The 27,895-nt window shown below is 52.3% G+C and overlaps 2 protein-coding genes and 1 pseudogene across 5 annotated transcripts; 1 reads left to right on the forward strand and 2 right to left on the reverse strand.

Annotated features, from left to right (window-relative positions):
* Window positions 1–10,146: 10,146 nt before the first annotated feature.
* On the forward strand, window positions 10,147–13,907 carry RASL10A (RAS like family 10 member A). Its single transcript, XM_066370561.1, has 3 exons — window positions 10,147–10,781; window positions 12,915–13,039; window positions 13,273–13,907. The coding sequence occupies exons 1-3, from the start codon at window positions 10,563–10,565 to the stop codon at window positions 13,538–13,540; spliced, it is 612 nt and encodes a 203-aa protein (XP_066226658.1). The 5' UTR covers window positions 10,147–10,562; the 3' UTR covers window positions 13,541–13,907.
* Window positions 13,908–14,035: 128 nt separating this feature from the next.
* On the reverse strand, window positions 14,036–19,552 carry GAS2L1 (growth arrest specific 2 like 1). 4 transcript variants are annotated; one of them, XM_066370558.1, is made up of 6 exons: window positions 19,398–19,552; window positions 17,818–18,478; window positions 16,388–16,495; window positions 16,196–16,292; window positions 15,941–16,112; window positions 14,036–15,378 (listed from the first exon to the last, which is right to left on the reverse strand). In XM_066370558.1, exons 2-6 carry the CDS (start codon window positions 18,457–18,459, stop codon window positions 14,322–14,324), a joined length of 2,076 nt encoding a protein of 691 aa, XP_066226655.1. In that variant the 5' UTR covers window positions 18,460–18,478; window positions 19,398–19,552; the 3' UTR covers window positions 14,036–14,321. The 4 variants fall into 4 exon arrangements, with proteins under 4 accessions (XP_066226655.1, XP_066226656.1, XP_066226654.1 ...); XM_066370559.1 differs by having other exon boundaries at window positions 17,818–18,506; window positions 19,398–19,547; XM_066370557.1 differs by having other exon boundaries at window positions 19,234–19,527.
* A 7,021-nt stretch (window positions 19,553–26,573) lies between these two features.
* LOC136395559 (ferritin heavy chain pseudogene) lies at window positions 26,574–27,470 on the reverse strand (annotated as a pseudogene).
* Window positions 27,471–27,895: the final 425 nt, after the last annotated feature.

A 27,895-nucleotide genomic window follows, 5' to 3' on the forward strand; every position in this document is an offset into this window, starting at 1 on the left:
AAAAAAATTATTGTATCTTTTTGTTTTCATAATTTATGGTATCCTCTTATTTGCCCTCTTTGTTCCACTTGAACTTTAGAACTACTTTGTCTCTCCTTTTTTTTAAGATTTCATTTATTGATTTTTAGAGAGAGAGAGAAGGAGGGAGGGGCAGGAAGCATCCACTCGCAGTAGCTGCCTCTTGCATGCACCTTGACAGGCGAGCCTGGGGATTTTGCACCGGCGACCTCAGAGCTCCAGGTCGACGCTCCACCCACTGCCCTACTGCAGGCCAGGCAGAACTAGTTAGTCTTTTAAAATATTGATGGTATTATTTTATTTGGATCTCATCAAATGTTTATATTAATTGATGGAGAACTGACATCCTTAAAATGATGTCAATAATAATATTAACTTTATATCCAAATTCAGGAATAGATATCTTCCCATTGGTTCATGCTTTCTCTGATGTCTTTTTGTAGTAGTTTAAGTTTTCTTCATTGAAAGTTCTTGCTTGCATATTTATTCTTTTTTTAAAAGAAATTATTGATTGCCTGATGAGGCGGTGGCGCAGTGGATATAGGGTCGAACTGGAATGCACAGGACCCAGGTTTGAAACCCCAAGGTCGCCAGTTTGAGCGCTGGTTCATCTGGTTTGAGCAAGGCTCACCAACTTGAGCCCAAGGTCACTGGCTCGAGCAAGGGGTTACTCAGTCTGCTGAAGCCCCCTGGTCAAGGCACATATGAGAAAGCAATCAACAACTAAGGTGCCACAACAAAAAGTTGATGCTTCTCATCTCTCTCCTTTCCTGTCTTTCTGTCCCTTTCTGTCCCTCCCTCTGTCTCTGTCACACACACACAAAAAAAAAAATTATTGATTTTTTTGTGTGTGGGGGGGTATTTTTCTGAAGCAAGAAGTGAGGAGGCTGACACACAGACTCCCACATGCACCCGACTGGGATCCACCCGGCATGCCTACTAAGAGGGCAATACTCTGCCCATCTGGGGTGTTGCTCCGTTGCTACCAGAGGCATTCTAGCACCTGAGGCTGAGGCCATGGAGCCATCCTCAGCACCCAGGCCAACTTTGCTCCAATGGAACCTTGGCTGTGGGAGGGGAAGAGAGAGATAGAGAGGAAGGAGAGGGGGAAGGGTGGAGAAGTAGATGGGCGCTTCTCGTGTGTGCCCTGGCTGGTATTCAAACCCGGGACTTCCACACGCCAAGCTAATGCTCTACCGCTGAGCCAACTGGCCAGGGCTGGTTGATTCTTTTTATTTTTTTATTTTATTTTATTTTATTTTTGGTTGATTCTTTTTAGAGAGAAAAGGAGACAGAAACATTGATCTGTTTCCTTTTCTTTTAATTTTTTTTTTTTTTTTGTATTTTTCCGAAGCTGGAAACGGGGAGAGACAGTCAGACAGACTCCCACATGTGCCCGACCGGGATCCACCCGGCACACCCACCAGGGGGCGACGCTCTGCCAACCAGGGGGCGATGCTCTGCCCCTCTGGGGTGTCGCTCTGCCGCGACCAGAGCCATTTTAGCGCCTGGGGCAGAGGCCAAGGAGCCATCCCCAGCACCCGGGCCATCTCTGCTCCAATGGAGCCTCGCTGCGGGAGGGGAAGAGAGAAACAGAGAGGAAGGAGAGGGGGAGGGGTGGAGAAGCAGATGGGCGCTTCTCCTGTGTGCCCTGGCCAGGAATCGAACCCAGGACTCCTGCACGCCAGGCCGACGCTCTACCACTGAGCCAACCGGCCAGGGCCCTTTTCTTTTAATTTTTTAAAAATTTTTATTTATTTATTTTTTACAGAGACAGTGAGTCAGAGAGAAGGATAGATAGGGACAGACAGACAGGAACGGAGAGAGATGAGAAGCATCAATCATTAGTTTTTCGTTGCGCGTTGCAACACCTTAGTTGTTCATTGATTGCTTTCTCATATGTGCCTTGACCACGGGCCTTCAGCAGACCAAGTAACCTCTTGCTCAAGCCAGTGACCTTGGGTCCAAGCTGGTGAGCTTTTGCTCAAACCAGATGAGCCCGCGCTCAAGCTGGCGACCTCGGGGTCTCAAACCTGGGTCCTCTGCATCCCAGTCCGACGCTCTATCCACTGTGCCACCGCCTGGTCAGGCTACAATATTATTTTAATAAAAATATAATTACATACTGTATAAATATCCAAACTGTATTGCAATCAATCGAAACAATATTTAATTAATAGAATGAACTTGAAGGGGTTATATCGCAAATAAAACAATTATTTCGTTTTACAAACAGCCTGGACACATTTTCAATTATCAACTGCAGCTGTTGTCTATGCTACAATGCCACATGATTCAGCACATTTGACCACAAATTGTTTGACCTTGGGTGCGCACTGGCAAACTCCCCCTAGAAGAATGTGGGTTTCACATTGCCGCTAAACGTCCAACAGTTCGGCCCTGGCCGGTTGGCTCAGCGGTAGAGCGTCGGCCTGGCATGTGGGGGTTCTGGGTTCGATTCCCGGCCAGGGCACATAGGAGAAGCGCCATTTGCTTCTCCACCCCTCCCCCTCCCTCCTCTCTGTCTCTCTCTTCCCCTCCCACAGCCAAGGCTCCATTGGAGCAAAGATGGCCCGGGCGCTGAGGATGGCTCCTTGGCCTCTGCCCCAGGCGCTAGAGTGGCTCTGATCGTGGCAGAGCGACGCCCCGGAGGGGCAGAGCGTCGCCCCCTGGTGGGCGTGCCGGGTGGATCCCGGTCGGGCACATGCAGGAGTCTGTCTGACTGTCTCTCCCCGTTTCCAGCTTCAGAAAAATACAAAAAAAAAAAAAAAAAATTAAAAAAAACAAACAAAAAAACGTCCAACAGTTCATATCGAGTACAGATGAGTACAAAAGTTGTAATTCTTTAAAATGGAATTTTTAAAAAAAATAAATATCACGAATCCATTCTACCAATTAATGGAAGTTAACCCTAGATTAGTCACATGCAGAATTCTTTTCTGCATATCACTATCTTCTTAAATATCTTGATTTCCAATAATCAAAGACGCTTCCACTTCTGAATAGCTAAGATTTTAAAGTAGCGGAGAATATTGCAAAATTTAATCGTGGGCCGCATAAACTCATTATGTGGGCCGGATCTGGCCCACGGGCCATATGTTGGCCATGCCTGGGCCAGACCATATTTATCCTTTAAAAAAAATTTTTTTTGCCCTGATTGGATGGCTTAGTAGTTGGTTAGAGCATCATCATCCAGAAGTGCAAAGATTGCTGGTTCAGTCCCTAATTGGGGCCATACGTGAACAGCTTGATGTTTCTCTCTCCCTTCTTCTCTTAGTGAAATCAATAAATAAAATATACTTTAAAACTTTTATTAAAGTTTTACATACAATATTAGTTTCAGATGTATAACATAGTGATGTATAGTTATGTATGTACCTTATGATGTATAGTTACCATCTGTCACTGCAAGTTATCACATTATTAACTAGAATTGATTCATGCACAGATTCAAGTGTTGTGTATTTTTTGCTTCTTTTTATAAATGGGCTCTTTTTCATTCCTTTCCACATATATTTGTGATCTAAAATATATATAAATATATATAAATATAGAAACAGTATATATTTACAATATAAAGTAACAAATTATATAATATATAATTTGCCAACAAAGCTAACTACAGACTTTCTTCAGATTTCGTTCATTTTCCCACACATGTCCTTATTCTGATCCTGGATCTCACATTGTATGTGGTTGTCATGTCAACTCGGTCTCTGGTCTGTGATAGTTTCTCAGACTTGCTTCACTTTTCATGACCTTAACAGTTTTGAGGGGTGCTGGTCAGGTATGTTGTAGACTGTCCCTCAGTTGGTTTTGTCTGATGTTTTTCTCAGGGTGAGACTAGGGATATGGGTTTGTTTGTTTTTTGTTGTTGTTTTTTTTGTGACAGAGAGAGGGGAAAGATAGGGACAGACAAGAAGAGAGATGAGAAGCATCAATTCTTCGTTGCAGCGCCTTAGTTGTTCGTTGATTGCTTTTTCATATGTGCCTTGACTGGGGGGCTGCAGCAGAGAGAGTGACCCCTTGCTCAAGCCAGTGACTCTGGGCTCAAGCTGGTGAGCCCTTGCTCGAACCAGATGAGCCCGCGCTCAAGCTGGCGACCTCGGGGTTTTGAACCTGGGTCCTCCACATCCCGGTCCGACGCTATATCCACTGTGCCACCGCCTGGTCAGGCTAGGGATATGGGTTTTTAAGAAGAAGACCAGCCTGACCTGGCGGTGGTACAGTGGATAGAGCATCAGACTGAAACACAGAAGACCCAGTTTGAAAACCCGAGGTCGCCAGCTTGAGCTCACCAGCTTGAGTGCGGGGTTGCTGGCTTGAGCGTGGGATCAGAGACATGACTCCATGGTCGCTGGCTTGAGCCCAAAGGTTGCTAGCTTGAACCCAAGGTCTCTGGCTTGAGCAAGGGGTCACTCACTCTACTGTAGCCCCCCCCCCACTTCAAGGCACATATGAGAAAGCAATCAATGAACACCTAAGGTGTCACAACCTAGAATTGATGCTTCTCATCTCTCTCTTCCTGTCTGTCTGTCCCTATCTGTCTCTGTCACACACACACACACACACACAAGAAAAAAGAAAAAGAAAAAAAGAAGAAGACCAACATGGTGTCCTTATCACATCGCCTCAGGGGTACATGCCATCAACATGATTTGTCACTGTCACATTAGCCTGGATCACTTGGCTAAGGTATCTGCAGCTTTCTCCACTGTGAGGTTGCCTCCCCCACCCATCTGTGCTGTGTTTTGGAAGCCAGTCACTAAGTGCAACCCACACAAGGGAAAGTGCGCGGAGGCTGGGAGAAGCCGCATAAATTACTTGGAATTCTTTTATAAGGAAGATTTGTTTCTTTGCCCACACTTATTTATCAAATCAAAAATTTATATTAGTTTGGTGTCAGAAATATTTATTTTATAATTTGGGTTTAATCAAAACCACATCATTTTGTTGCTTAAATTGTTCTGGATTCAGGTGGTGCAGTGGCTAGAGTGTCTGACTGGGATGCAGAGGACCCAGGTTCGAGACCCTGGGGGTCGCCAGCTTGAGTGCGAGCTCATCTGGTTTGAGCAAAAAAGCTCACCAGCTTGGACCCAGGGTCACTGGCTCGAGCAGGGGGTTACTTGGTCTGCTGTAGCCCCACGGTCAGGGCACATATGAGAAAGCGGTCAACGAACAACTAAGGTGTCGCAATAAATTGTTCTGGATTCGGCCATTGGGAGCCCTTTCTGGTAGACTCTGTGTCCCTTTGATGTGCCACCATCCTTTTGTTCCTTTTGCAACTTCCTTACTTTCTTGGCACTATGAGATGCTCCAGGCTCATCTTGTATTTGTCCAGCCCCAAACCTAAATTGGCCATGTCTCTAAGGAGTCTGGTTCATTTATTAGCAAGTAGCATTAGAAACCAAGGTCTGGGAGCTAAGTGTGTTTGTTGCTCCTGGGGTGGCACTTCTAGGCCCTCTCAGCTGACAAAGTAGGAAATGTCTGTGTCCATACTTGCCCGAGGACAGACATACCTCTTCGTTACATTTTGTGACTAGTAATTATTTGCATATAAAAATGAAATTGCGCCTGACCTGCAGTGGCGCAGTGGGTAAAAGCATTGACCTGGAACACTGAGGTCGCTGGTTCAATACCCTGGGCTTCCCTGGTCAAGGCACATATGGGAGTTGATGCTTCCTGCTCCTCCCTCCCTTCTCTCTCTGTCTTCTCTCTCTAAAATGAATAAATAAAATCTTAAAAAAAATAAAAATAAAAATGAAATTGCTTTAGCCTGACCAGGTGGTGGCGCAGTGGATAGAGCGTCGGACTAGGATGCGGAGGACCCAGGTTCGAGATCCCACGGTCGCCAGCTTGAGCGTGGGCTCATCTGGTTTGAGCAAGGCTCACCAGCTTGGACCCAAGGTCGCTGGCTAGGGCAAGGGGTTGCTTGGTCTGCTGAAGGCCCACGGTCAAGGCACATATGAGAAAGCAATCAATGAACAACTAAGGTGTCCCAACGAAAAACTGATGATTGATGCTTCTCATCTCTCTCTGTTCCTGTCTGTCCCTATCTATCACTCTCTCTGACTCTCTCTCTGTCTCTGTAAAAAAAATAAAATAAAATTGCTTTATATGTCCAAATTTTTTCCTCTCCAGCGTTACTAAATTGTCTTGTTTCTCTCTTTGTATCATCTCATTTCACTTCACAACAACTCTATGAAGTTAAGACCATTATTATCCCCTTTATAGAGCAGGAAACTGAGGCTCAGAGAGTTTAAGTAACTTGCATGGATGATATACCCTGAGAGGAGCTTTCAAACTCAGGAGGCCTCACTTTAGAAGCCAGGAAGCTCTGTTTGTACTGCGTCCTCGTGTCCTGATGGCTCTAAGACCCAGCTGGCTTTTGGGAAGCTGACCAGTGGCATTATAATGGTGACCAAAGACCCACTATGTACCAGACATCCGTGTGGTAAGCATACCCCCCATTCAGGGCCCAGGGAGGTTGAGTTGCATGGAGTGGCATGGAGCTGTAATTCACGGTCAGGATAGACCACAATTAATGGTGGCCCAGATGGCTGGGCCAGAGGATTCCAGAAGAGGTGCTTCTGGGAGCTTGATGCAGTCCAGGGAAGGGCTGGGATTAGGCCAGTTGGGAAGAAGCTGTGTGGCAAAGGCCAGGCAGTGTGGTGGTGCAGGGCACCCAGAAAGCTGGCTTTAGGTGACTATCACAATGAACTGTGGGATGCAGAATTCCCCACCTGGTGTCTGTCCCTAGCCAGGCCCTCTCAATCGCCTCCCAGGCCACCTGACTTTCTGTGGCTAATCCTCCAGGGCTCAGCTTAGGTGTGTCATCAGGCCCTTCCTGAATCCCCGCCCTCAGAAAGGCTGGTGCAGCCCCTGGATCCCCTCAGTCCCCAAGGCCTGAACTAGCCCAGTGCTGGTTTCCATCTGTTTGTGCCTGGCTGTATGTCTCCCTCACAAGCCACAGACGGTGGGCGGTGTGCCCAGCGCCAGGTCCGGAGTGCTGAAGGAGCATGTGCCGGGGGACTTGGTGGGTGCTCCCTGGAGCACTACGTGGGAGGACGTGGGGGACACAGGAGTGGTGCTGCAACAGACAGCAGTCCAGCCCCCTTAGGGGGAACGATGAGAGAAATTGTGAAACTTATATCCCAGGCCGACAGGCAGCCCAGTCTGGCTTGCTAGTTTTGGGAAGCCTGCCCTAGTTGCTCACTCCTGTCACATCTCAGCTCAGCCCCTGCAGTGAGAGGAGCTTCCTCAAAGTCCTTCCCCACAGGACCACGGAGGACCTGCTTCTGAAGCCTCTCACCCCTGGGCCCAATGAAGAAGGCTTGGTAGCCCAAGGTCCTGGCTTCTGGTGCCTGTGCTGCCACTTCCTGCTGGACAATACTGGGCAAATCATTGCATCCCTCTGAGCCTCAGTGAGCACCAGGCTCTGGGCTGGGGCTTTGCACATCACAGGTTCTTCATAAATAGAAACTGCTGCTAGTGATGCTAATGTAAGAGTTTCCTAGGGAATGTGGCACCCCTGCAGAGTTTATGGGACTTCATGGGAACTTTAGGATAGTCCCTGTTCAGACTGGCCTCTATCATTCCAAAGCCATGCATTGAGAAACTACACTGGGACCAGAGATGCCCTACCCCCTCCACCAGCCCTGCTGGCTGTTCCTGAAGAAGCCCGGCCCAAGAAGGCACTCTGTCAAAAGGTAGGCAAAGGTTTTCCCGGACACCCAGAGCTGGCTTCCAAGGGTGGGCAGGAGCAAAGGAGGGTGGCCCAAGCAGGGGAGTGGGCCCCACTGACGGCCTTAAGGAAGACCAGCCTGGTGTCAGCCCCACACACCCCCGAGTGCCGAAAGGGAAGGGGGGTTTAGTTGATTTACTCCCTGCCTTCCTCTCCAAAGAAAATGAGGTGGCTCCCAAAACCCGAAAGCCTGAGAAGTTACAGAGTTTGGGGAAATTGAGTGGAGGAGGCAATCAGGGCAGCAAAGGAAGATGAGTCCCCACTCACTGACCTGAAGACCTGGAACGGCTGCCAAAGGTAGCCACAAGTCTGGCTCTGAGCTCCCTACTGGCTGAGAAGAGTAAAACAAACCCAGGACCAGATCCAACAGGGGAGGATGAAAACATCCAGTGATCTGGAGAGACACTCTCATTGCCATCATTGCTCCCGGGAGGATGCACTCCTCCCCACTTCAGGGGTAGCTCCTCCTTGTTCCTCCACATCCCCCAAGCTGAGGTGTTCATGTTCGTGTTCTTACCTGGATCCCATGTGTTCTAGAACCTTCTCTCCTAAGGTAGGGCTCTCTTTTTTTTTTTAAACAGTACATGCATTTAAAAAATATATTTAAAATTTTATTCAATAAACATTTTTTATTGATTGATTTTTAGAGAGAGGGGAGAGAGAGAGAAATCAACTTGTTGTTCCACTTATCCATGCACTCATTGGTTGATTCTTATATGTGCTCTAGTCAGAGATTGAACCCACAACCTTGGCATATTGGGACGATGCTCTAACCAACTTAACTATCTGGCTAGGGCTTTCTTTCTTTTTAAAATCCATCTCAGCCTGACCTGTGGTGGCGCAGTGGATAAAGCATCAACCTGGAAATGCTGAGGTCGCCGGTTCAAAACCCTGGGCTTGCCTGGTCAAGGCACATATGGGAGTTGATGCTTCCAGCTCCTCCCCCCTTCTCTCTCTGTCTCTCCTCTCTCTCTCTCTGTCTCTCCCTCTCCTCTCTAAAAAATGAATAAGTAAATAAAAAAGAAACAAAGATAAAACCCATCTCAGCCTGACCAGGCGGTGGCGCAGTGGAAAGAGCATCGGACTGGGATGCAGAGGACCCAGGTTCGAGACCCCAAGGTCTCCAGCTTGAGTGCGGGCTCATCTGGTTTGAGCAAAAGCCCACCAGCTTGGACCCAAGGTCGCTGGCTCGAGCAAGGGGTTATCCGGTCTGCTATAGCCCCACGGTCAAGGCACATATGAGAAAGCAATCAATGAACAACTAAGGTGTCCCAACGAGAAACTGATGATTGATGCTTCTCATCTCTCTGTGTTCCTGTCTGTCCCTATCTATCCCTCTCTCTGACTCTCACTCTGTCTCTGTAAAAACAAAAACAAAACAAAACAAAAAACACCTATCTCAGCATCCTGGCAAGCAGTAAGTGAAATTCTTGGTTAGTGCAGAAACAGAAACATCTATGCATTTCACCCAGTACCTGGGCATCTGGTCAGAGATGTGGGACCCCTCTGTAGGCAGGAGTCAGGTGGAGGCAGATGAAGGGGAAGCTGGGCAAACTCAGACATTCCAAGCTGGATGGAGAAGGAACTTACCAGCTCCAGGGAGGGAAGATTTAGGTTTTGAAGGACCTGCACGTGGAGCCTCAGGCAGAAAACTTGGCATTAGCAGTGGGGGAGATGTCAACCAATTTCTAAATCCTTCAGCTTTGTTTGCGCAGGGATTTGGAGTTGAGCTGCTGTGACCTGTTGTGTACTGGGCTCAGCATCCTCTGTCCTGCCCTTCCTCAATGATTGCCATTTGACATATTCAGTGCTATTTACTCTTGTGGGCAGAGGAAGTGGGAGGGCTCCTCAGAGGAGATCACAAAGCTGCCTGTCAAGGGTTACCTACTGCCCCCCGACTTAGGAGAGACCTCTCACACGGACATACCAGGTATAGGATGTAGCTTCAGGGATCACTTACGTAATAGTTTAGTAAATGGTCCGGCCCATAGTAGGTTCTCAAGAAATGATGTCTGCTTTTGATGGGTGCAGAGCAGCGAGCCAGCGCAGTGCGGTGACTCCGCCAAGGTCACACAGCTAAGGCTGGATCAGACCCAGGGCGGCATGAGTCCAGTGGGCCTGGGTTTGTCTGGAGCCGGCTTCGCGGAGCGATGTATGAGAAGCCAACGCGGATGTGGGCGCAAAGGACTTCTATTTTGGAGAGGGTGAGAGGAGCGCGGTGAGCGGAGGGGGCTGGGTCTCTCCCCAGGCTCCCAGCGCCCCAGTCACCTTCTCACGACCCTTCCTGGGAGGGCCGTCCGGGGCGAGTAGAGGGAGGCGGTAGGAGCGGTGGGCGGTTACCTCATCGGCTTGCTCCGCCGCCGGCTGGGGCGGCGACTCCGGGCGCCAGAGCGAGAAAAGGACAGAGGCGACCGGGACGCCGAGAGGCAGCATCGGCCTCGGGACCTTGCTACGCTGAGAGACCGTCGCGGCGAGGAGGTTAGACCTCAGTGCTCAGTGTTGCGGGCGGCGCCTCCAGTCGCGCTGGGGGGCGGAGGCGGTGTCTGCGCGCCGCGCGTCGGATCTGTTCTTTCCGAGCTTCGGCACCCGCCGGAGCTGCTCGTGCGTCCGCCGTCGACCGGCTCAGTGGTCTGTCTGCCCTCCTGCCGCCAGCTCCGTCCTCTGGCCTGGCCTCTCTGGTCCCCGGGTGCTCCGGTGAACGATGAGGAGCGCGGTGGGGCCGGGGCGCACCGGGCAGGGCGCACGGAGCGGCGCCGGCCCATGAGGCTTTCCAACGCGGGCGCGGCAGCGCGCGCCAGCCATGGGGGGAAGCCTGAGGGTGGCCGTACTAGGAGCCCCGGGCGTAGGCAAGACGGCCATCATTCGCCAGTTCCTGTTTGGTGACTACCCCGAGCGCCATCAGCCCACGGACGGGCCGCGCCTCTACCGTCCCGCGGTGCTGCTCGACGGCGCCGTCTACGACCTGAGCATTCGTGACGGTGACAGCGCTGGATCCGGTCAGAGCCCTGGGGGTCTAGAGGTAGCGGCTCCAGGGGCGAAGAGGGCTGTGACAGTGTGTGTATGTTGGGGGTGGGGTCATTGCACATGAGTGCATCCGCGTGGACAGCCCCAGAGTGTCCAACTGTGTACATGGATTGGAAGGTATATGTGTGTCCTGGTGTTCGTGTGTCTCACCCCTTTTCGCTGGCCCAGAGGCACACAAGATCAGGCCAGAGGCCATGAGATTTTGCAAAGTGGCGTTTTCTCTCCAGCGTGTAAGTGCCTCTATATTTGCCTGCCTCCGCTAGTGGGTCTGGATCAGTGCAGGTGGAGCGAAGTCGTGCCTCCCTCAAGGGTGAATGTTGGGTGTTTGGTCCTTGAACAAAGCCAGTGGGAGAGTTGGGACCAGGCACAGGGGTGTACTTTTCTGGGGGGTGGTGCCACTCTCTGTTCCCTCATTTCTGTGACGTGGAGCAAAGACTTGTACGAAGTAATTTGTGTCAAGTCCAGGTCAGACTTTTTTAAAATTGACTTTAGGGCAAGAGTGGAATGGTGAGGGAGAAACATCAATTTATTGTTCCACTTATTTTTTAATTGATTGATTCTGGTGTCTGCCCTGACTGGGGATTCAGTGGGCATCCTTGGTATATTGGGCCAATGCTCTGCCCAACTGAGCTACCTGGCCAGGGCAGACTTTGGTCCTTGAAGTTGGGTAACTTCCCAGGGGAGAAGAGACAAGAGCAGGCAGGATTAAGCAGGGTTTCCAGGAGCAGTGGCATTTGGGCTGAACCTGTACGGATGAGTGAAGTTTTTGTTTTTTTTATAGAGGATTTATTTATTTATTTATTTATTTATTTATTTTGTGGCAGAGACAGAGAGAGTCAGAGGAGGAACAGATAAGGACAGACTGACAGGAAGGGAGGGAGATAAGAAACATCAGTTCTTCGTTGCAGTTCCTTAGTTGTTTATTGATTGATTTCTCTTATGTGCCTTGACGGGGAGGGGGGAGGGCTACACCAGACCAAGTGACCCCTTGCTCAAGCCAGCGACCCTGGGCTCAAGCTGGTGAGCCTTGCTCAAACCAGATGAGCCCGCGCTCAAGCTGGCGACCTCAGGGTCTCCAACCTGAGTCCTCCATGTCCCAGTCCACTCTATGGCTCTATCCACTGCGCAACCACCTGGTCAGGCAAGGGGTTATTCGGTCTGCTGAAGGCCCATGGTCAAGGCATATATGAGAAAGTAGTCAATGAACAACTAAGGTGTTGCAACAAAAAACTAATGATTGATGCTTCTCATCTCTCTCTGTTCCTGTCTGTCCCTATCTATCTCTCTCTCTGATTCTCTCTGTCTCTGTAAAAAAAAAAAAAAAGTGTCAAAGGCATTGCAGGTGGAAATAAGAACATGTGTGGCCCTGGCCAGTTGGCTCAATGGTAGAGCGTCGGCCTGGCGTGCAGGAGTCCCGGGTTCGATTCCCGGCCAGGACACACAGGAGAAGCGCCCATCTGCTTCTCCACCCCTCCCCCTCTCCTTCCTCTCTGTCTCTCTCTTCCTCTCCCGCAGCCGAGGCTCCATTGGAGCAAAGTTGGCCCGGGTGCTGAGGATGGCTCTATGGCCTCTGCCTCAGGCGCTAGAATGGCTCTGGATGCAACAGAGCATTGCCCCCCTGGTGGGCATGCCGGGTGGATCCTCGGGCACATGCGGGAGTCTGTCTGACTGCCTCCCCGTTTCCAACTTCAGAAAAATACAAAAAAAAGAAAAAAAAGAAAAAAGAACATGTGTTTAGCCTTGGAGGCCTAAACGTTTACAGCTGCCCACAGCAGGTGGAATGCTTTGGAATTAGTTTTAAGAGCAGTACTAACCAGCCACAGCAAAGAGGGAGGGGAGGAACTTGACCTGAGCTAAAAGCTGGAAGGAGAAGGAACTAGAGGATGGCCAAGAGGAGACCTAGAGTGAAGTAGGGCTGGTAGCTGACCAGCTTCAGGCACCTTAGGAAATTTTTACTCTGGTGCCTACGAGGACAGTCGGGCCCAGGGAACTTGGGGGACAGGGCTCACAGGGAAGGATGAGGACGACCAAGGCCTGACGATGAGGTTTAGTGCCAAGACCCCTCCAGAAGGTCAGGGCACAGGAGAGTGGGGAACTGGCTCCGGCATCCCCGGCCTCCCGCCCCTAGGAATGGCCAGACCATAAGGACTGGAGCTTGCAGGACACTGATGCCTTCGTGCTCGTCTATGACATCTGCAGCCCGGACAGCTTTGATTATGTGAAGGCGCTGCGGCAGCGAATTGCGGAGACCAGGTGAGGACGTGACCGGATGCGGGGTGGGATGGTGAGGAGGTTTTTGCTAGTCTGGCTAGGCCTTTGCCTGTGGGGAGTGGGCTTGGTCTCAGGCCTGCTGGGTCAGGCCTTTGTCCACGGGGAGGTCTCTGGCTGCTGGAAAAAATGCTCTTGAGTGTATATGCCCACTGGGGTAATTCTCCAGCATGGCCCCAGTACCCAGCCCTCAGCCCTCATTTTCATTTGGCTCCCAGGCCGGCTGGTGCACCCGAGGCGCCCATCCTTGTGGTAGGCAATAAGCGGGACCGTCAACGATTGCGTTTTGGGCCTCGGCGCGCACTGGCTGCTCTGGTGCGCAGGGGCTGGCGCTGCGGCTACCTCGAGTGTTCCGCTAAGTATAATTGGCACGTGCTACGTCTCTTCCGAGAGCTTTTACGCTGCGCTCTTGTGCGCTCGCGGCCTGCGCACCCAGCTCTGCGCCTACAGGGGGCGTTGCATCCGGCGCGCTGCAGCCTCATGTGACCAAATTGGACCACCATGCTGTTGGGGTAGCGTGGCAGTTTGTCTGGAACAACCAGGGACTTGGATTGGACGAACTTGCCCAACTTCTTTTGGATTGGACAGAACAGTCTTCTCCCTTATTGGATGAGGAAAGCCCCCACCCCATCTCCTGGGCCAGTAGCCTCTTTGAATTTCATCGGACCATCTTTCTGAGACATCGAGTCACGATCCCATTGGACAGAAGGAACCTGACTATGAATCTGGCTGAAAGCTTTCAAACTGCTCCTGGAGCCTCACTGGACAAAATCTTTAGTCATACCTCTCAGGAGATAATAAAGGGGGAAACAGTTCAAGTGCACCTGGTTTTTCTGGGATGGGCAGGGTAGTCTTAAACCTATAGATTAGAGCTGTCAGGCTTTGCTCCTGACAGTTAACTCCAGAATCCCAACATGTAATGATGGTTCCCATAAGGGTTAGGGTGGCCCCAAGGATCAGTCCCCAAGAAGCAGAAACAAGTGGCTGGAGCAAAACTTTACTGTCAGGCTCTGCAGGGCCACAGGACCTCAGGAAGGGTCCTCATTGGGCTGGCCCAGCCTCCTCTAAGGCATTCAATAATATTAGTAATTAAATAGCAACACTCATCCCCCAACTGGAATGTATTACAGAGGTCCCATTGTGCCATGTGGTCCTAAGGGGTCTGGTCCCATGAGGTCTGGTCCCCCAGAGGCGCAGGGGTGGGGGCTATTCCCTGATGCGAAAGGGTTAAGGCCACAAAGGAAAAGGAGGAGGAGGAATGGGAGCCTTAGGGCAGCTGGCCTGGTCCATCACATCCAGGAACCGGCTCTGCCCTTGGGCTGACTGAGTGCAGGGCATGCCAGGTCCCGGGCACCGTGGGTCCAGATGGACGGCGGGGGCCCCTAGGCGTGGGGATCCGTGAGGGTTTTCCATCTGGCTGTGTGTCCATCCGGCCCCGTGCCCAGGTCCTTGGGGGCTCAAGGCCACCCAGGTGGCTCCCCAATGCATCTGGCATCCCCCCAACACCAGGGCAGGGGCTGCCTTCATCGGAAGAGCTGGACAGGGCTGGACCTCGGCACCTGGGCAACCCATTGGCCATCCGGCCAGAGTCCCCAGGTTGGCCACACTTGCCACCCAGAATGCTGAGGGATGAAGAGGAGGAGCTGGAGGAACAGTAGGCTGAGTCCGGAGCTGGAGGGTCTGGGGCCCGAGCCTGGTCAGGAGCCGGTCCAGCGGGGATTCTACCAGCAGCAGCCTCAAGGGCTCGGGCATTGGCCAGGAACTCCTCTTCCAGGCGCTGGAACAGCTGCTGTTCATGCTGTGGATCAAGCTGTAGGGGGGTGCGGAAAACACTGGCCGGTGTTGTGCCCAACTCTGGACCGGGGCTGGAAACCCGGAGCGGCCCTGGGGCTGCGGGGCTGCGGGCACGGGGAGTGTGGGGGCTGTTCCTGCCAGAGCCCCCCGTGCCCCTACCCCGTGGCACCCACGAGTGCTGCCCATCTCGGTCCCTACGCACAAGCAGCACAGCCTGCTCCTCACGGTTCTGGCTCCGGGCTCGCCGGGCAGGGCTGGGGGTTGACAGCTGGGCTCCCCTGCCTCCTGGGGTCTCCCGGGGCCGCCCCCGATCTAGCTGGTCTCTGGACTGGCTGCGAGGGGCAGGAGGCCGTCTTGAGGAGGCTGGGGTGCCTGTGGTCAGCCGCCGACTGGGCCGCTCCCTCCGTGGGCCAGTGCCTGAGTCATCACTTCGGGCACCAAGGGGGCCACTCTGGGCCGAGGAGGCTGAAGAGTCGCTGTCCCCAGAGTAGCGTCGGGAGCGAGGATGGGGGGGCAGCTGATCCCGGGCCCTGGGACAGAGAAACAGGAGAGAGATGGGGCATTGTGGAAAGAGGACTGGCGTGCAGGAAGGGTAGGGAGAGGAAGGAAGAAGCAGATTTGTGGTTGGTAGAGGGCAGGGAAGACACCTGTGGTGCTGTGGGGGGTTTAGTGAGGGTTGTCAAGGGCTTATGTCTGTCCTGGGGACTTCCAGGGAGAAGTGAGAGGTTCTGCAGCAGCTTCCGGTAGTCAGGGCCCCTGTTCCCTCCCCTACCCCAAGGCAGCGGAAGAAGCAAAGCCTGGCGGGGGTGAGGGGGAGGACCTAAGCTCCCCCTCCCCAGCCCTCCTGTTTCCTGGGCAGGCCAGAGGGAAGCAGGGTTGGACTGGCTGCCACCCAGTCCCAGGGCCCGCCCCAGCTGTGTTTAGTTTGGTTGGGTTGCCATGGAGACGGGAAGCTAGGCCTGCCCCCACCCACGGGAACTATTCCCAGGGTGTGAGTCACTCTGGAGCACAGGCTCCTTCATCATCCAGGCCAGGGCGGACATTCCCACCCCCACCCCCTAAACCCCTCTCCTCCATGTTTTCCTGTCTCACCTGAGTGGGGTCTCAGGACCGTCCTTTGAGCTTCGTAAGCTAATGGGTATCACCTCTGGCCGGGAACCTGAACGTTCACCCCCTGGGGCTGGGCTACCAGCTCGGGGGCTGGGTGTGGGTGACACCCTCTGGGGGGAGAAGGTTTGGGCCCTTGGCTGGGGTGGGCGGTGGGCTGCAAAGAGAGAAGACAGGTGGCATGTGAGGGGTGGAGCCACAGAGATGAGCCCCCTGCCTGCCTCTATCAGGGGCACTGACCTGTGGAGGAGCAGCGGCAAGGGTCATGCTTGTCCAGGTAGTGCTCTAGGGTGTCCCAGCCGCCACCCACGCGAACCATCACATGGCTCCTCAGCACCTGTGGGAGCCCAGCAAGGGCAGGTCACAGCCTATCCCGTGGGCCTTGTAGCCTGTCCCATGAGCTGCTGCCTGCAGATCATCCCTCACTCTTACCCGCACAAAGATGAGCAGGCTGGAGTCTCCCACACGGTACTTCCCCTCCGAGACCTTGATCATGGGAAATTGGTCTGGGCAGGTACAGCGGCCCAGGATCTCCCTCACCTGAGGCCAGAGAGGAGAGGCTGGAGGTCAGGGCTCAGGTCCCGCCTCCTAGAGCCCAATGTCAGCCATTCCAGGGTCGGGAGGAAGGGAACAGGGGCATGGATTTTGTTGCGCTAGACTTGGTGTAGCCTCTACACTTGACCTTTCACCAGTTTTCCTTCCCTTTTGGCTATCAAGGGTCAAAGAGATAACTAGATAGGACTGTGGTCAGGACAGGAGCTGGGACCCCAGTGAGGCACATTCCCAAAGCCCCTGAGCCTGGGGAAGCCCTGGAGCCATCCTCACTTCCCCTTCACCCACTTCACAGACATGTAGACTGAGGCCCAGAGAGAGGGGAGGAGGCCAGGTCCTGAGAGGAGGCAGGTCACAGGACATGAGCACAGGGGGCTCACCACACTGAGGCAGAGGTGCCACAGTCACACACCGAAATGCACACACAGGCCACCCGCCCAGTGAGTATACATCTGCCCGCATGTCCCTCTAGGCCCCGAGCTGCCAGCCTGGCTATGTGGGCGGCACTGCCTGCCTCCCTGCCCACAATAGAGCTGAGGAAATGGGCAGGTGGGGCCTCGGGTGACCCTGGCCCAGGATAGGGTGGGGTGGCAACCTCTGCCCACGCCATCCGGCTCTCCCCTTTCCAGGACTGGCACATTGTAGCCCTAACCTCTTGATAAGAAAGAAACTCTTGGCCTGGCTGTGGGGGTGTCAGGGACAGTTAGGTCCTGGGAGGAGGAGGGAGCTGGAGATGTGGTCTGGCGCCTCCTATGCTCACAGTAGTTAGTGCTGAAGCTCCCAGCAAAATAGTAGCAGCTCTGGCTATGCTTCCCAGATAATGATGTGAGGAGGGGCCTGGAGCCCCTGGGAGCTTTCCTGGGCACCACTGAGTACCTACTGTGTGCCAGGCACCTTGCCCAAGGTCGAGTGTCACAGGCACTCACTTAACCTTGAGGTAACATGTATGCAACTGTCTAGCACTCGAGTGAGGGCACACAAGAGGGGCTCAAATCACGTGGCCCCTGGATGAGGAACACACAGCACATCTGGTGCCTAGTTAGCACATAAATGAAGGAGGAGTCATGCAGTGGAGCTCAGATTTTATCCCAGGCCAGCTGGTCCATGTGACCTCACTCAACACCTCTCACTCTGTAGGCCTGCTCATCTCCTCGGGGCCAGTATACACTTGGTGCTGAACATATGCACCCTTTCCATGGGGCAGGCTGTCCTGCAAAGAGGTTTGGGGACTGGTTGTGGGCACCGGTTCTGCTATCTGGTTTCGGGTACAAAGTGCAAGGTAAGAGCACAACGGGGACCACTGGACTCACCAGCTCATCAAGGTTGCGCAGGTCCGTGGGCGTCATGCGGGGCCCACGAGTGGGAACTCCCGGTGCAGTAGCAGTTTCGATGGTGTCCTCCTCAGCAGCAGGGGCATTGGAGGCACTGGGGACTGAGGGTGCAGCGCGCAGCTCCTGCTCAATCTCCTGTTCAAACTGTACCAGGCGAGGGGCCAGCAAGCCGAGGCGGGCCCCACGCCGAGCCACCTCCAGCAGGCAGAGCACCACGCTTTTCTCATTCTTCCGCAACACTAAATCCTCAGTCTCAAACATGAGCACTTCAGGCACACCCAGCTCTGTTCGGCACCAGCCGATGAAGGTGGCCACGTTGTCTCGGGCCATGAAGGAGCCAGGCACTACACCGTGAGCCTGAAAGGCCACGCCTTGGGCCGGGCGGGCAGCAGCCAGAGCGCGGGCAGCCTCAGTGACTGCGTTGGCATGTTGGCACAGAGTGGTGCCTGTGGCCAGCCCCATCAGGAAGCCATCACCACCACCAGGCAGACCCAGGCCGTACAAGGCATTGAGCCACTCGGCCAGGTCCTCCTTCATGGCCTCCACATAAGCCTCACTCGAGCGGAATGGCCTCACACTCTTGGCTGCAGAGCCTGCAATGCCCACCACTGGGTCCGCCATGCCCAGGCCAGCCAAGTCACTGTGGGCAGGGACGCAGGTCAGGATTGCTGTGAGGATCCAGCAAGCACTCAATACACAATACAGACTAAGCCACTGACCACCTGTACCCACCTGTCATTTCAGGCCAGATGCTTAGGTTTGAGCCCTGACTGTAAGAAATTTCTCTGTACCTCAGTTTCCTCATCAGTGAAATGGACACAATAATATTACCTTCCTCCTTGGACCTAATGGGATAATTTTTATAAATGACTTAGTGTCCATAAGTGTTTGTAGTTTGGCTGTTGTGGGTGTGGATTAGGGAACCTGGCTGAGTCCTCCTTACTATGTGAAAGGGTTCAAGTCGAGCCCTAGAGGCCACAGCCCTGGACTTAGAGTGGACAGGAGAGGAGCCCAGGTCCTGAAGACAAGGGCTTAGCTCCATTATTCAGGGATGCTGTGGACCCCACCTACTCTGGGAAGGTCCGGGGTCTTCCCTCAGTCCCCTTCCCTAAGGACTGTGTCATTATTTATAATAACGACATAGCAGTAAGTAATAACAGGTAGCCATTGACACTGGCCAGGGCTGAGAGGGCTGTGATAATTAATTCCATTTTACAGAAAAGGAAACTGAGGCGCAGAAAGGGTAAGGACGCCAAGGTCGCAGACCAGTGGGTGAGGGAGCCCGGGCCCAGGGCACCTCCTTTCTGATCCCAAGCGCGATCAGGCAGCCAGCTAGCCTCGGCCAGGCCTCGCCTCTGAAGAGCCTCCCTAGAGCCCAGGCCGTGCGGCCCTTACCGAATGGCCTCTTCCAGCCTGACCTCTCCTTCCGGACTTTGGCCCAGAGAAGGTGCGGGGCTGCCCAAGGTCACACAGCCCCAGGAAACTGAATCGGCCGCAGCCCGGTTCCCCATCAGTGTGCGCCGACAGAGGAGAGGGGTTGCTAGGGTCCCCGCGCTCACCTGGCTCATCCTGCGGCCTCGGGGAGCATCGCCCCGGCGGGGGCCGGAGCTGGGCCGGGCCGCCGCAGGGAGGCGCCGCCCGAGCCACAGCGATCCGGTCCCGCCGCTGCAGACTCTGCACCCGTCTCTGCCCCGCCTCCCTGGAATTCGGATCCGGCCCAGAGGGGGCGGGTGGGGCCGCGCTCTCTTAAAGGGGCCGTGTAGTTCCCGTCCTGGCAGGGCGGGCTGGGGGAGGAGCTGGAGTCTCCTGACTGGGGGCCGGGCCCGGAACCGGGTCAGTGAAAAAGCGGCTGGCTCTCCTGCTCCGTGCAGAGTGGCGACCGGGAGCCCCCAGGTGGCCCTACCACCCTAAATGTCCCATCATCACCCAGGCTAGTCTCCACAGTCCCTTCCATCCTCCTTGGTCTCCTGAGGAGGGGTTTGGGTGCTCCTAATTGTACCCCTCCCCCTATAGTGGCCTCCCTGGAGAAGGCAAAGGGCTTGTTCCCAAGATGAACTCCGGAAGCGATAGAGGCTGGCGGGGAGGGAGGAGGGAGAGGAAGGGGCTGCAAAGTCACCTCCGGCAGGAATGGACCTCCCTAGGTCCGATAAATGAGGCCATCCCAGCCAGCGTTTCGAGCTTTCTATTCTCAGCACCAGCCTCAGGGAGTGGAACTGCCAGTGGGATGCCCCCCAACCCATCCTGTTGTTCTCATTCAGCGCCCTGTTTTACATTGAGTGTTCATTTTTAACCTTGATGTTAGGGGAACCCATTTCTTGGATCTGGACACTGAGAATTGGTGGGGAGGGGGCTAAGGCCTGAGGGTCTGACCCTGTGACCCCTGCCTGCAGGGAAGCCAATCTTGACCATTTGGACCACTTCTGACCGCCTGGGTCAGGCAGAGTATTAAGGGGAGAGGAGGGTTTGAGGCAGCCCGATCAGCCTGGTGTGGGAGGGTTAACCCCCACTGGTTTCTTTTCAAACTGCAGAGGAGGGACCTGGCTGGGATCAGCGGGAAATCCTGCCCCCTGCTGCTGCTGGCTGGGCGGGGACACCAGGCTTGACTGGGCAAGCAGCCTTGCTGGCCAGGCGGGGCCAGTTTGGGGATGGTGGTGAGGGTGAGAAGCACTGCCAACAATAAGCCAAGACGCGGAGCTTTTTTTTTTTTTTCTTAAAGTGCGAGAGAGACACACAGACAAGACAGAGACAGGAAGGGAGAGAGATGAAAAGCATCAACTTGTAGTTGTGGCACTTTACTTGTTAATTCATTGCATCTCATACATGTCTTGATGGGGAGTGGATCTCCAGCTGAGCCAGTGACCCCTTTCTCAAGCCAGAAACCTTGGGCTTCAAGCCAGTGACCTTTGGATTCAGTGACCTTTGGGTTTAACCCACTGACCATGGGATTCTAGTCAGGCAAGACTCAGAGCTTTAATAAAGCTCCTACTGTGTGCTAGTTCTACACTGTGCCTTGACCTGAAGTCACTTCTATGAGGGACAGTTTTATGCCCAAACTAGAGCTCAGACAGGAGAGCAGCTGGAGCTAGGTTTGAACATGAGTATTAGGGGAGTACCCTCATTCTAGGATCAGAGGCATTTGTGAGAACCTACTGTGTTCCAGACTTCCTGGTGCCAGGCTGCTCACATGTGTCATCTCACCAAGACCTCATGACCTTTCAAAAAGTGGACTGTCGCCTGACCTGTGGTGGCGCAGTGGATAAAGCATCAACCTGGAAACGCTGAGGTTGCCGGTTCAAAACCCTGGGTTTGCCTGGTCAAGGCACATATGGGAGTTGATGCTTCCTACTCCTCCCCCCTTCTCTCTCTGTCTCTCTCTCTCCCCCTCTCTATAATGAATAAATAAAATCTAAAAATAAAATAAAATAAAATGTCATAAAAAAAAAAAAAAAAAAGTGGACTGTCACCCCCATGTCCTGGATACCTAGGTAGTACAAGCTCCCCTCTACCATTGCCTCCGTCCCTTCCCCCCTCCCAGAGTGAGAAAGGCCCATACTATTAACAGAAGTGGCTGACTCTTATGTGGCACCTACTGTGTGCTTGCTGAGTCTAGTGGTACTGGAAACCCAGAGCAAAAAGCAGGGAGCAAAACAGAACTAGTTCTCAGGGCCTGGAGGGAGCTGCTGGGGCGAAGAGGGAGGTGGAGCCACGTGAGGGGGAGCAGGACTCTGAGTGAATTGGGTGGTGGGATGGGCCTGCAATTTTGAATCAGTGATCAGTAAAGGAGGTGAGGAAGGGGGCATGTGCCTGATGTGTGCAAGAAGAACTGAAGAGCCTGACCTGTGGTGGCACAGTGGCTAAAGCGTCGACCTGGAAATGCTGAGGTTGCCAGTTCAAAAAACCCTGGGCTTGCCTGGTCAAGGCACATATGGGAGTTGATGCTTCTAGCTCCTCCCCCCTTCTCTCTCTCTCTCTCTCTCTCTCTCTCTCTCTCTCTGTCCTCTCTCTCTCCCTCTCTGTCTTTCTCTCCCTTTCTCTCTCCTCTCTAAAATTAATTAAAAAAAAAAAAAAAAAAAAAAAAGAAGAACTGAAGAGGCCCATGAGGCTGGAGTGACAGGGGTGGAGGGAGGGTCAGGATAGGGAAATGGAGGCAGATAACATAGGCTCTGTGGGAGTGCCTCTTGAGGGACATGGGTGCCATGGAGGGATTTAGAGCAGGGGAGGAGTGTGACCTGACCTTGGGGGTTTTTTTTTGTTTTGTTTTGTTTTAACTTTTATTTTTATTTATTCATTTTATTTTATTTTTTTAATTTTTTTTTTAAATTTTATTTATTCATTTTAGAGAGGAGAGAGAAAGGAAGAGAGAGAGACAGAGAGGGAGAGGGAGAGAGAGAAGGAGGGAGGAGCTGGAAGCATCAACTCCTATATGTGCCTTGACCAGACAAGTCCAGGGTTTTGAACCAGCGACCTCAGCATTTCCAGGTCGACGCTTTATCCACTGCGCCACCACAGGTCAGGCCTATTTATTCATTTTAGAGAGGAGAGAGAGAGAGAGAAAGAATGGGGGGAGGAGCAAGAAGCATCAACTCCTAAATGTGCCTTGACCAGACAAATGCAGGGATTTGAACCGGTGACCTCAGTGTTCCAGGTCGACGCTTGATCCACTGCGCCACCACAGGTCAGGTCCTGACCTTGATCTTAACAGATTCCCTGTGGCTGCTGTGGGGGGCAGGGCAGGGTTGGATTCTGGCTGCATGTTGAGGGGAGAGCTGAAAGAATGTGAAGGCAGAGTCAAGAATACCTCCCGGGCTTGGGGTTGCTGATCCCTGAGGAAGAGAGGACTGCTGGAGATGGGCTGGGAGCACCGGTCTCAGGGAGGGGTGGAGATCAGAGTGTGGATACTAAGTAATTTAATCCTCAAAATAATCCTATGGGGTGGGTATGATTTTTTTATGTGTTAAGGAAACTGAGGCCCAGAATCCTGTGGCTTCAACATAGGCTTGGGCTGGTGCTTGGCTAGGGAGCTGCCTTCTCAACCTAGGTTGCAACTGGAGGTCAGATGATGGCCATGCAGTGTTCAAGCGAAGCCCTCATTGGCAGGCCACAGAGCTGGTGCTGGGCAGCTCTGGTGCTGGTTGGGTCCACTTGAAGCTGTCCAGGCTAGACTCAGCTTGTGAGTACAGTCCAGGATGTGTGGGTAACCCGCAGGGGGCTTCAGGCTTCTCTGTAAAATGTGAGTCCGACCATGATTTCTGCTCCGGCTGTGGGCCAGATGACCCCAAGCTTCCCTGAACTGCCTCTTGCACCCTCCATGAAAGAAACAAACCCAGCGAGCCCCAGTGGGTCTGCTTTCTAGCCGCGTCTGTCCCACTCTGCTCGCCTGGTACCCGGCAGCTCTGTAAGGAAGGGGGCAGCGTAGGGGCAGCTTGAGAGCCAGCTGTCAGCACAGCCTGGGGTCCTGGGGTCCTGGGGTCTGGGGCTTTGGCTCCCAGTTCCATCAGCCACTGGCCCCACAGCTACTGCAGCCCTGTAGCCCCAAGTTATTTCCACAGAGCAGGTGAGCCACTTCCTGCAGCCTTTGTTCACATGTGGGGCATGGATTCGTCACTCCATTGACTCCATAACCTTTGCCTAAGCCCTTGGGGTGTGGCTTGTGGGACCATGACTCTGTGTTGGAAATTTTTATTCCAAGTACAACTGACCAGTAGCTGAGAGTCCGAAGCAGGGGATAGAAACTAGGTGAGACTTTCCCTCTGACTTCTCCCTCTCACCTCTCCTGCTCTCTTATGCTCCTGCCCATTCCCCAAACCCCTCCCCAGGCATCGACAGCTTTGTACAGCCCTGGGAGACACAGCTCGAGAGCCTCCTGAGGGCATCTGAAGCCAGCGCAGTTCCAGAAGTTTCTTTTGGCTGAGAGAAATTGGCCTGTCTGATACAAATACCTCCACTCTAGGCCTAGGCTCCTAGGATGTAAACCTCTCACAGGGCCATTTAGTGCTAGTGACAAACCTCCAAGCAGGGGCGTGAGGCTACTCCTGGGACAGCCTCAGGGTCTAGCTAAGCAGGAGACAGCCAGTGCCTGCCACATACGATGGCTGTCTGTGTGGCAGTGTCCAGTAAGGGCTTGTCATCTAGCACTGGCTGTCGGCCAGGAGGTAGCCTATCCATACCCACTGCTGCTGAGCACAAAGCCTTTTAGAAAAAAGCTTGTGTGTGTGTGGGGGGGAAGGGTTTGGGGGAGTGAAGGAGACAAGAGGGTGAGAAAGCAGATCTCTGGAGGGAGACTGCCCTCAACTCTGACTTTGGCCCCTGGATAGCAAGCCCCATTCGCATCTGAGAAATGGGAACAGCATACTTCCTATCTCAAAGGGTTAGGAATTAAACATGTTGAGGCAGTGCTGGCACAACGCAGGTTGCACGATGCAGGCATCACGTTTGGGTCTCGGGTGTGCACCTGACTCAGACACTTTTTTTTTTTTTTAGCATGCGTGCACACGTGAGAGACAGGAAGGGAGAGAGATGAGAAGATCAACTTGTAGTTGTGTCACTTTAGTTCAGGGGTAGTCAACCTTTTTATACCTACCACCCACATTTGTATCTCTGTTAGTAAAATTTTCCAACCAATCCTGCAAAAGGGGCCCCAAGCAAATTGGTGATTTGACTCCTCTGATTTTGCCAATTGGATTTAAAAAAAAATAGGTCAGGAACATCCTGAAATGGAACTAACAATACATGAGTATAAATTTAAAGGACTTTTAGATACTGGAGCTGATGTATCTGTTATTGCTAAGCTACATTGGCCTCCTTCCTGGCCCACTCATGCAGCAGCCACAGAATTACAAGGTATAGGGCAGAGTAAATCCCCTCAACAAAGTTCTAGTTTTCTACATTTGTAAGATTAAGAAGGTCATTCTGGATTTTTTAAGCCTTATGTGCTCCCTGGATGGCCAGTTAATTTGTGAGGTAGAGATGTTTTGAAAAATATGGAGTATGGGAGCGTTGCTTGTCAGTCCTAAGGGTTTAGTCAGTACTCAGATGCTTGATCGGGGATTTTTGCCCACCAAGGGACTAGGGAAAGAACAGCGAGAAATTCTTACCCCCATAGAAATGGCACCCAATACCAGAAGGTGTGGATTAGGATATCAAAATTTAGCATAGGGGCCTTGGTAGCTCCTGCTACCTCAATAATGCATTGTGCAGACCCAATTACTTGGAAATCAGATAATCCTGTATGGGTAGACCAATGGCCCCTTTCTCAGGAGAAACTTAGGGCAGCTGCTCAATTGGTACAAGAGCAGCTACAGCTTGGGCACATTGAACCTTCTAACAGCCCATGGAATACACTTCCGTATTTTGATCTTGTCGCCTCCTGGATTATCAAGGGGCATAGGCGACCCTTACAACTTATAGGTTTTGAGCCTCAAAATTATTGTTGTTCCTTTTTTCAAAGGATCAACAACAATGGCTCTGGGAAACTTCCACTAAATGGCAAATCGCTCTTGCAAATCAATGGACAACTTTATACTGAAACTGTCAACTTAAAATCAGCTCAAAATCTAGAATTATATGCCATGATCATGGCTTTTCAGCATTTGCCATATTCCCCCTTTAATCTATATACAGACAGCAAATATTTACTTATGGTGTTTCCACTATAAAGACTGCTGTCTTAGGGACAAATGCTGATGAACTATTTCAGCAGTTCCTCCTTCTTCAAAGACTTCTATGTCAACATAGAGCTCCATGTTTTATAGGACATACTCGAGCTCACTACATGCTCCCTGGAGCTTTAGCACAAGGGAATGCCCTTTTTTTTTTTTTTTTTTTTGTATTTTTCTGAAGTTGGAAACGGGGAGGCAGACAGACTCCCGCATGCGCCCGACCTGGATCCACCTGGCACGCCTACCGGGGGGGATGCTCTGTCCATCTGGGGTGTTGCTGTGTTGCAACCAGAGCCATTCTAGCGCCTGAGGCAGAGGCCGCAGAGCCATCCTCAGCACCCGGGCCAACTTTGCTCCAATGGAGCCTTGGCTGCGGGAGGGGAGGAGAGAGACAGAGGGGAAGGAGAGGGGGAGGGGTGGAGGAGAGAGACAGAGAGGAAGGAGAGGGGGAGGGGTGGAGAAGCAGAGGGGTGCTTCTCCTGTGTGCCCTGGCCAGGAATCGAACCTGGGACTCCTGCACGCCAGGCCGACGCTCTACCACTGAGCCAACCGGCCAGGGCCTAGGAATGCCCTTGTTGATCAAGCTACCCAAAAGAAAATTATTTGGAGCAACCATGACAGATCGAGCAATTCAGTCTCATACTATTCATCACCAGAATGCTGCAGCCCTGGGTAAACAGTTTCAACTTTCTCGGGAAGCAGCATGGCAGATTGGGAAATCCTGTCCAAGGTGTCCTATACTACAATCTGTCCCTTCATTTGGAGTTAACCCTCAAGGACCCCTATCAGGACAACTTTGGCAAATGGATGTTACTCATATACCTTTATTTGGCAAACAGTCCTTTGTCCACATTACAGTTGATACATATTCTGGATTTATAGTAACCTCTGTCAGAACAGGAGAGGCTGCTAAGCATGTTATAGCTCATTGTCTGTATGCACTGTTCTATTATTGGATTTCCTAAACTGGTTAAACTGACAATGCTCCTGCATATGGAGCAAAAGCATTTACTGTATTTTGTCATTCTTACAATCTTTAAAGTCAAGGTATTATTATTATTTTTTTTTTTTGGGAGGGGGTACCAAATTACTTTATTTGAAGGAATGGTACAAATGAAAGGACATAAGTGGATGATTTGGTACAAGTTTTAGAAAAGGTAAAGGTAACTCCAACATGCACATACTCTGCTTTGGTGACCAGGGAAGTCACGCTGTGGACATGGGAAGCCAGCCTAAGGCTTAGCTGTCTCCATCTCCCAGGGTGTGCTTGTCAAAGAGATACTCTGCCATGCCTGTTTCGGGGGCCCCCAACCTGCGCAAGTTGGTTATGTGGTCACCCAGTTCTTTGATGGATTTCACCTGCTCATCCAGGTAGTGAGTCTCAATGAAGTCACACAAATGAGGGTCATTTTTGTCAGTGGCCAGTTTGTGCAATTCCAGTAATGACTGATTCACACTTTTTTCCAAGTGCAATGCACACTGCATTGCATTCAGCCCATTTGCCCAGTCGTCGGAGTCCGGTTTCTTGATGTCCTGAAGGAAGATGCGGCCACCACGCTGGTTCTGCAGCTTCATCAGTTTTTCAGCATGTTCCCTCTCCTCATGAAATTGGTGAAGAAAATATTTGGCAAAGTTCTTCAGAGCCACATCATCGCGGTCAAAGTAGTAAGACATGGACAGGTAGGTATAGGAAGCGTAGAGCTCCAGGTTGATCTGGCGGTTGATGGCGGCTTCAGAGTCCTGGTGGTAGTTCTGGCGCACCTGCGAAACGGTGGAGGTTGTCATGGTGGGCGGCTGAGAAGAGGCGGCTGGACAGTGCTGGAGCTGTGGCGGTGGCCTTGGGACGGTCAGAGGACGATGTGAGGCGGTGGCGGAGGAATGAATCCGGGCGGCCGGCTGGGATGGGGGGGGGAGTCGAGCGCCGGGTTCCGTTCAAGCACTGTTGAAGCAGGAAACCCCAGCGACTCTGGCGAAGACTAAAGTCAAGGTATTATTAAAGTGTACCCAGCAAATATTTTAAGGTCAATTTAAAAAAATTTAAAAGGGGGGAGTCATATCCTGGAACTCCTACGGGTTTACCATATCATGCTTTTTACTTAAAAAAATTTTAAATTTCTTTTGAATGCTGATGAACAGGAGACACCAAATCTTTTTCTCTTGCAAACTACTACCTTCTTTATTTGATCCAGCTAATAACAATGTTTTGTCTTTTTCCAAGTAGCTCCAGATATATGGAAAAGATTTATATAGGTGGATGGGGATCCTCAAAACCCTCAGCGAGATCTTCTGAGCATGGCCTTTAAGATACCAAGAGGCAGAAAAAGCCCAGTAGAGATCAGGGGAACTACCAGCGTTTAGAAATGCCCTTAAAGGCTCCAACGCCCCAAAGGAGTCTCATA

This window comes from Saccopteryx leptura, chromosome 2 (assembly GCF_036850995.1).
Source record: "Saccopteryx leptura isolate mSacLep1 chromosome 2, mSacLep1_pri_phased_curated, whole genome shotgun sequence".
In the NCBI taxonomy this organism is placed as follows: domain Eukaryota; kingdom Metazoa; phylum Chordata; class Mammalia; order Chiroptera; family Emballonuridae; genus Saccopteryx; species Saccopteryx leptura.